This window comes from Limanda limanda, chromosome 17 (genome assembly GCF_963576545.1).
Source record: "Limanda limanda chromosome 17, fLimLim1.1, whole genome shotgun sequence".
NCBI classification, from domain to species: Eukaryota; Metazoa; Chordata; class Actinopteri; order Pleuronectiformes; family Pleuronectidae; genus Limanda; species Limanda limanda.
In genome coordinates, this window is record NC_083652.1 from 7200809 (window position 1) to 7209525 (window position 8717).

At 42.8% G+C, this 8717-nt stretch overlaps 1 protein-coding gene across 2 annotated transcripts; it reads right to left on the reverse strand.

Annotated features, from left to right (window-relative positions):
• Nucleotides 1–1005: 1005 nt before the first annotated feature.
• Nucleotides 1006–8702, reverse strand: ddx42 (DEAD (Asp-Glu-Ala-Asp) box helicase 42). 2 transcript variants are annotated; one of them, XM_061089751.1, is made up of 18 exons: nucleotides 8640–8702; nucleotides 7486–7707; nucleotides 7217–7373; nucleotides 7064–7125; nucleotides 6759–6795; nucleotides 6225–6377; nucleotides 6044–6148; nucleotides 5771–5890; nucleotides 5488–5664; nucleotides 5253–5381; nucleotides 5055–5154; nucleotides 4924–4971; nucleotides 4734–4831; nucleotides 4361–4637; nucleotides 3407–3633; nucleotides 3196–3306; nucleotides 2886–2996; nucleotides 1006–2390 (listed from the first exon to the last, which is right to left on the reverse strand). In XM_061089751.1, exons 2-18 carry the CDS (start codon nucleotides 7698–7700, stop codon nucleotides 1686–1688), a joined length of 2832 nt encoding a protein of 943 aa, XP_060945734.1. In that variant the 5' UTR covers nucleotides 7701–7707; nucleotides 8640–8702; the 3' UTR covers nucleotides 1006–1685. The 2 variants fall into 2 exon arrangements, with proteins under 2 accessions (XP_060945734.1, XP_060945736.1); XM_061089753.1 differs by having other exon boundaries at nucleotides 7486–7702; nucleotides 8640–8686.
• Nucleotides 8703–8717: the final 15 nt, after the last annotated feature.

Below are 8717 nucleotides of genomic sequence, written 5' to 3' on the forward strand. Positions count from 1 at the left end.
CATAATGAAAAAGGTCTGACCTCCTGAAATCAATCATCCCAATTATATTGGTTTCTAAATGTCCAAACCATTCAAATCAGGTGGATTTTTTCTTATGTTGAAGTTTTTTGAGTATGAACATTACCTCTTTGTTCCTTTTGCAGTCATGTTTAACTTATTTTGTTGTTTGTTTTTACAAAGATTACTATTGGCCTGATATCAGTGATCTATCCTTTCTAAATCTGTTGAATGACAGCTGTTTCTCAATGTCAGTGTCAAAAACAAACCTAAAAACTACTTATCAACTCAAACACTATTTTGCTTGCATTTTATGTTTTAATTTATATTCTACCTTCCCGTGCCTGAGGGCATCTTCAATGTTTGTCCCTAAATATAGGTGTGAGCAATAGAAATGAAAAAACATCCCCTGAAGCAAAAGACATTACAAATACAACCTACACCCAACGAGGTAACCGCCCTTTGACAGGTATCAGCTTGAAAATGTTATTTGTAGCCAGCTAAGAGACTTTCCATTCTACATTTAGGAATTTTTACACGTTTATCTGGCAGATCACTTAAAGCTGTGAGAGAGGTCAAGTGTCAGCTGCAGTGCACAGAGACCCTGGTTAGGATCTACCCACAGATGTTCAGGTCAGGGATCTGAGGACCATTTCAAAAGCTTCCCCTTATGTTTCTTAACATTCTATTTTGCATGTGTTTAGGCCGTTTTTTTGGTTCATAGCCCATTATTAGATTATCTGTTCACAACAGAGATGTAATTATTTGTCCTTGTAAGTTCCCTGTCATTTTAAAGCTGTCATAACGTCTGTTGCGCTGCCTCAAACTCCAATAAAACCACATCAGCCATAAACAACAGCAGACTGTAAAGTAGAATGTAAAAAAGGAATTACAGAGTCTTGTGATCAGAAAAAAATCTGAGCCCCACTCATGTACATATGTTTTCTACGATTGAACTGAAAAGCTGACATAGATTGTTTGTGACAGAAAACACACACAACAAATAAATGCAAGAGAAGTGTTTTTATTTAAAACTTCCCCTTTTCCATTTGAACACTTGAAATCCCTCTCATTGAAACAAACGTTCCTGAAAACACATTTCGAAAGCAGACGGACTAAATGCCAGGGAAAGGCACTTCACTAAAACTTGAATACAAGACACAAAAAGAGCTACTGATAGTTTTTTTTTTATGTACTTGTGTGACCGTACACAATCACAGAGCGCCATAGAAAAAAATTAAACGGTTCTAACAGTTAGCTTTGTAGAAAATAAAATGCAAATACACAAACACACTTGGCAAAGATTCATTAAAGGAAAAGAACATTTGTCAGGTTTGCAAGCACAGAAGCATATTAGGGGCTCAGTGAGTAGAAACAAGACAACAACCAACACGCCCTAATTTGGAATTGTTCACTGACAGGATTCGTTACAGCTCTATTGCTCGATCCTATTGACTTATAATAACAACAGTCCTGACGGTGTATGTACAGTGGCTGTCTCGGAGCTGCTTGTGTTGATCTGTCTGACACTGTTGAGGCCAAATGGACACTGGCGTCAGTAAACCTACCCCTCCAGCCTAGTGCCTGCAACAGCCTCTGATATGCTCTGCTCTCTGCCTACACAGACAAGCTTGTCGTGAAGCAGTTGTTGCATGAATTATTCTACTGATGTGTTGATTATTTTTTCTTTAGTTGTCCCACCTGCTCTTTCTACGTTTTGGTGGTTCAGGAACAGCAAAGCTATCATCTTCCCTGTCCCTCCCTTCCCCACTCCCCCTGTCTCCCCCTTCCCTGTCCCTTCCCTCCCCACTCCCCCTGTCTCCCCCTTCCCTGTCTCTCCCCTCCCCACTCCCCCTGTCTCCCCCTTCTCTGTCGCTCCTCCGATCATCTCTTTCCCTCCTGCTCCCATCTCCGTTACGACTGTCGCTGTGGCGGCTGCTGCTGTGGCGCTCCCGTTCCCCGTAGCGGTCACGCTCTCTGTCTCCGTGCCGATCTCGGTCGCTGTGGCGATCTTCAGTGCTGTGCCGGTCGCTCCTGTCACTGTGGCGGTGGTGACTCTCCCCATGGCGCCCACGGTCTTCAACGTGTCTCTCCCGTGAGCTGTCTCTCTGTGAGGGAGGTGAAGGCGGAGGAGGAGGGGGAGGCGGCGGCTGAGGTTGAGGGAAGCTGTGCTGTGAACTGGTTAGACTGGGGGGCACTGAGCTCAGTGTGCCTGCACTGGTGAAGCCTGGCATTGACATGGTGGCACACTGGGACCTCTCTGAGCCATTAGCAGACTCGGTTGGCACAGAGCTCAGACTGCCAGCACTGGTCCAGCAGGACGAGCTGTTGGACTTGGTGCTGAGCTTAGGAGGGCCGCTGGACGCTGCCACAAAGTGGCTTTTATACTGAGTCTAGAAGAGGAGGAAGCATAGAGAAGGAGATATTAACCGCCTGGAGGAAAAACAAGGTGTGATGAAAGTTCAAAGTAAAGATTTTACTGCCTCGTAGCATAAAACAATCAAAATATATCTTCAGGTTGGTGACAGGACTGATAAATCTTCTGACACAGGTTTTGAAATGTCCGTCTTTTCTTAAGCAATTCATTTTAATTATTTAATAAACAGCTGTGAGTGCAAACTGCCTAAAAGAAAACAGAATGCAGCAAAGACAGTTTAACATGATGCAGGTGAAAAATATTGAAATAATAAGCCTGCGCTTAACTACAAGGACAAACTAAAAGCTTCTTTTAGAATAATTACAGTACATGTGCAAAGTCTAATGATGGAAACATCTGAACATATTAAAACAGACAGTATTTAGTATTAATAAGAAATCCGGTAGGGGAAAAAGATAATTGTATCAAAAAAACCATGAAACTATATTTAGTGGAAAAGACAGAATTGTACCTGGAAGGCTTGTTTCATTGCAGACATGCGGTCCCCCATCGCCCCAGTAGCTGGTTTGCTGTAGCCCTCAAAGCTGCTAGTGGAAGACATCAAGCTGCTGCTGCCACGCTCCTGCAAACACAACAGAGCATAACTCGTCCCTTAGAGTCTTCAAAGTAAATATCTTAGCCATCGTAGAGGTTTCTGATATGGTCAGATTGTCAGATGTTCAGTCAGCAGTAATCATTTGTTTATTATTATTATTCAGCGTAGAATAATGATTGCGATGACAATGACAAGCAGATTTCCAGTCCAGTAATCAATAACTTACCGAACTTTCCGCCCCCAAGCCTGGTCTCTCTCTGTAACCAAGACCACCTCCTCCAATGTTCGGCCTCTTTCCTTTACCCCCCTTGAATCTGGATTTCCTAAACCATGGATTCTGAGAAACAACAGAGAGAAAAATTATTCCAACGCAAAACACAAGAGGTTCAGGCTAATTAATGTCAAACTTTGCTTATTCCACTGCTTATTTATCTCACCTGCATGGCTATATCCATCAGTTCTTTAGAAACAGATTGATTCGCTCCCTCCAGATTTCGCACCAGGTCTCCAGCGAATGTAGTGTCTTTGTTGGTAAGGAGGGTGTAAGCCACACCCTTCTCTCCAGCACGACCTGTTCGACCGATCCTGTGCGTGTGTGTGTCGATGTCTCGCGCCACATCGTAGTTCACCACTGTGCGAATGGAAGGGATGTCCAGACCACGAGCTGAGGAGGAATAACAACAGTTGTAATGATCGCCTGCCTACTCTAATGTACAGAAAATGTGGCAATGATCATGTTGTCCGTTTTGTGGTTTTTTTACATATGGAAAATGTACAAAAAGTTAATTATTAGAGAATTGATGATATATGCAGAAGGTAATTATGTTTACTTTTGTTTAAAATTTTATTCTATGGCACAAAAAGTTATAAATGGGTGAAGGAGGAAGTGAAGCGCTCGATGTTTGAAGCCGGAGTGTGGTGCGCTCAGACGGGGGAAGAGGCCAGTCTTTGTTTAGGGGATATTCTCAAACTTTATGTTAACCCTGGGACTATTGTGTGATTTTTCTGACCTATTTATATATGTTGTATTGAATATATTGCCGCCCTTCTTTTGTGTTAAAAGTAACGACCGGGCTGAATTTGATTTAATTACTTTAAGCCTTAATCTATGTTGTTTACACAAAAAACTGTGTTTTTTCGTTAGTTCCTAACTTTCTTTTATAACTGTGAGGCAAAAGCTTGGTGATTTTTAAAAAACATTCTGTGTTTCCAGTGAACAGATATTGATGCAACAGGTGTCAGATCGGCCCGTCACCTTAAATGTACGTGTTATACTTTCCCTTAGGGTATTTTAAATAAGGTTACACAGTTAGCCTCAGATGCCAGAAATGCTTGACATGAATAGTTTCATGTGGATGTTAAAACAAAGGGGGAAGGAAATAGCTACTCACCAGCAACATCAGTGGCCACCAGAACAGGCAAGTTCTTCTTCTTGAAGTCACTGATGACCTTGTTCCTCTCACTCTGGTCCATATCTCCATGCAGGAGGCCAATGCTGTAGCCCTCCTGCGTCAGGTTAGTGGCCAGTTCTTCACAGTTTGCCTTCTTGGTAACAAAGATAAGGACAGAGCCGGAGGAAGTAAACTCTACGAGCCGCCGGATCAGCCAGGCCCATTTTTCTGTCCCACTGTGCAGCATCTCCACGACCTGGGTCACATCCTCATTGGCCTGGTTAGAGAGGGAACACAATATTCAGGTTTCAATGACAGGCATAAAGCAGCTTATGTGTAGCTTTTTTGCGGGCAGATGTTTGATGCCACGTACCTCTCCGATGTCTCCCTGCACCACACGGATAGGATCTATCAAGATGTCTCTGGCCAGCCTTTCGATCTTCTTTCGAAAAGTAGCACTGAACAAAAGAGCTGTGGAGGAAATCATATTCAAAGTAATTAAAGATGCTTTGAAGCCTGACAACTTACGACAATGAAACAGTCCGATTTCATTAAGCACTTACTCTGTCTGTCAGGGCGGACATGGCTCGCGACAGACCTAACCTGATATTCTGAAGGGGAAAGGAGGAATTAGCTGCAGTGCATAAAACAGGCCTTCAGCATCTTTGTTACAGAACAGATCATTTCAACCCACCAAAGCCCATGTCAAACATGCGATCAGCCTCGTCAAACACCAGGTAGGTCACTCTCTGCAGGGACGTGGCCTTCTTTTTTACGTGGTCAATCAGACGACCCTGTGAAAACACAAATGAGCATTAAACCTCTTGTTTGGTGCAGCAGTGGAGTGCAAGTTTTCTTTACAATAGCCAAGGTTGATAGATTGTTCCCTTACCGGAGTGCACACCACGATCTCTGCCCCCTCCTGCAGCGCCTTGGCTTGCTCCCACATGCTTCCTCCTCCATAGACTGCCACAGAACGCAATGAGTAGGCTTTCCCAAAGCGTTTACATTCTGCGTGGATCTGGTGAACATTTAAAGTCACACACCTTAGTGGACGAACTAGAGCAATAAAACTCTATTAATTAACCTTTCAAAATCTCAATCTAAGATCTCTTCCCTTTTCTTACCTGCTGACAAAGTTCTCTGGTGGGACACACGATAATTGCGATGGGCCCTTCTCCTGCTTCCAACTCCTTCTGGTCCATGATATGAACCAGCATTGGCCAAATAAAAGCTGCAGTTTTACCACTGCCAGTTTTTGCAATACCAATCATGTCACGTCCAGACACAGCTATAGGCACACCCTAGAACAAAACCAATAGAATGTTTTCATCATTATTAAAAAAATAAAAAATAAAAAATAAATTATATCCAAATATATTGCAACCTTTAAATAAACTTGCACTATACCTGGCACTGAATTGGTGTGGGCTGAGTGAACTCAGACTTGCGGATTACGTGCATTAGCTGCTCATCAAAGGCAAAGTGAGCAAAGCTGGTCGAGGGTTTTGGAGGGGCAGCACCAGATACCTGAGAATGACAAAGAAAGGGAGCAGGAAAATTATAAAGTGCTCAGATTATACTATTTCTTTCCCATTAGCATGTGGTTTATTTTTTTTTGGCATGTAAAAGGTCTGCTAAGTTATACAGTAACATTTGGATTAAGTGAAATTGTGGACTTACCCGCAAGTTCAATTTCTGCCTTAGTTCCGACACTTGAATTCCAGTCAGGCTGATGAGCTCCTCGTGCTCAATGTAGAAGTTTTTCTCAAATGGTGGATAATCAATCTAGGAAAAACAAGCCACATTAATCACAAAATACTTTAGCACAACATTAAAACACAATTCTTAAAACCAACCGTACCTCAGAGTGGTCAATAGGAGGAAGGGGCAAGATGATTTTCTTGGTGGTCGGGGCAATTGGGTTCCCGTCACTGTCATAATCAACGTTTTCATCCTCTTCCTCCAGGCTCAGGCCGGCTGTGGGATTCTCTGCCATGTAGCGGAAGTAGGCTTCCTGCAGAGAGCAGAGCACCTCATGTAAAAAACTGAGCCAGATTGCTGCATACCGCAGCATCCGGACAACACAAAGAGATGCACAATATACCTGGAGAGATGTTCAGCTTTGCAACAAGATGACAAAATTCTGCTTACAATTCTGTGTATAGCTGACATAAATAAATAACAAAAATCAAACATGCTTTCGCTAAGATGACAAGAATACTCTACACAAGAAAAACATCTGCATCATAATAATACTAAATATGCAACCTGCATGGTCGGCTGGAAGGAAAGGCATGGAGTGTTACAAGAACAGAGATCAGAGGGGGAATATTCGGTCCGGAGACCTCTCTGATCAGCGATGTAGTGGATTAAAAACTTTGGAGGGCTCACTCACTTGTTCATCTTCTTCTTCAATGTCATCGCGAATACCCCTGAAATGAGAAGCGGAGAAAAAAAACTTCCCTGCGGCTCGTTCATACACCCATGACAGCCCACATCCCACTATGACTTAGAACACTTTACTTACCTGATAATATCTATTAAACCAGCAAAAACACTATTGTGTGTTCCAGTATTTAATTTTAATTAAGCAATATTTTTTCCTCTGGTCAAATTTCAAATCAAACACCTACATTAAGACCTTAGAGGCGACTAAAAAAGTCAAATAAATGAATAAATCTGAGTAAAATGAAGTCTTACTTGGCTGACTTTTTCTCTTTTTCCTTTTCCTCTAGTTTCTTCATGTCTTTCGCTGCTTGATTCTGAAGGAGGAAAAAAGAACAAAAGAACAGCAAATAAACATTTGAATCTATAAACTAGTTTCTATCTGTTTCAGTGAAATTAACTGCTCACCTCAACCTCTGCCATGAAGGCATCCAGTGGGTCATCCTCACTGTCTGAGCCGCCGCCACCGCCAGACTGCATTTGCTGCCGTGTGGGCGAATTCTCTGCAGGTATATATGGTAGATCAACATTGCTGCTGGAATCCTCTTCATCATCTTCAAAATACCTAGTTGAAAATGAGAAAGATGCAGTTTTAAATCCACTCAATAATAGGAATAACATTACACACTGACCGTTCTCTCTGTGGAGGAATGTAAAGGGAGGAATGTATTACTCACGCATTTTCCTCATCAAAATTCGCTCTTTTGGTCCCTATTTTATAGAATGACGGGAGCTGCTGGTTCTTCCCATATCCCCCACTTGATCCTGGGGGTCCAAACGATGTTTGAGATTTGTCAGGTGGGGCGGCGGATTCCTCTTTTTTCCCTGCAAGAGAAAATCCTCCAAACCCAAACCCTCGCTTGATACCCGGACCACCTTTGTTCCAGTTCATGACTGTGCTGTGAAAACAAGAGAGGAAAGAAGCCTTTAGAGTTAAAAACATGTGTTATCACCTAATGTGTGATATTCATCTGTCGGCCTTGTTCTTTTAATTAAGGTGCTACAAACTAAATGTTTCTCAGCAAAAGTGATCCCTGAGGACTGGCTTGCCTGTCAGTCCTCAGGGATCTCTTTCTGGTGTATTTAGCTCCTCAATAACGGTTCCATGAGAAATACAATTGTGACATAAGAACAAGTAGTAGCTTCAAAATCGTTTTTGGTTTCAAATCCACAGATTTATCTTTTAGATACTTTCACTTTAATTGACAGAGATTCCCTCCACCCCAATACTACAGATAAATAACGAAAACATAAAGCTAAAAGAAACATTAACTGTGCAGTAATGTAGACGAATGCTGCAATGCTTATAGTAATATATCCCTTTAGCAGCGGTGAGCCACGATGTGGGAAGAGGCATCAACACACGTACGTTACAAACACAGGGTTACCACAGCTTAAATTAGCAAAATGACTTTTGAATTGAAACGCATGTCTGCTACCAAGCCACAGAACCATAATTGGTCATATTTCAAACTACGTTTCGTCTTATCAGGCTGCGAACCTGACGCTACAGCGTTAGCATGAAGCTAGTTAGCAGTTCACCAGATATGACGACACACGTTGATACAGAATCAGGACCGAGCTGCCGGCTCCGGGATATTCCTTCGCATTAGAACGTTACAACACCTCCACCCTGGCCACGGTTTGTGTACACACAGCGCTAGCTTTAGCTCAAGGCCGCAAATTAGGGCCGAGGTGGGAGTGAGAGAGGCTCGGTGGTTAATGTGGCTCAACTAGATTTTTTTTTTCAAATCCACGTGAAGTAAACCGCAACTTCTCCATGGTGGTGTGTGTCTGCGTGAAGGCAGCGGGGGCGACCGCCGGGATTCACCTGTTTCAGGCGCCTGTAGATGCTCCAGCCTGCAGCGCCCGTGTTGTCATGAGAAGAAGAAAGTGCCCTTTACGTCAC

What these genes read in the sequence shown, in the direction of transcription:
- ddx42 (XM_061089751.1), bottom strand. Translation starts at nt 7,700, where the DNA reads ATGAACTGGAACAAAGGTGGTCCGGGTATCAAGCGAGGGTTTGGGTTT. An exon ending in AATTTTGATGAGGAAAATGC is followed by an intron (nt 7,374 to 7,485) that starts GTGAGTAATACA and finishes ATTTTCAACTAG; the next exon opens with GTATTTTGAAGATGATGAAG. An exon ending in CCACACCAATTCAGTGCCAG is followed by an intron (nt 5,665 to 5,770) that starts GTATAGTGCAAG and finishes GTTTTGTTCTAG; the next exon opens with GGTGTGCCTATAGCTGTGTC.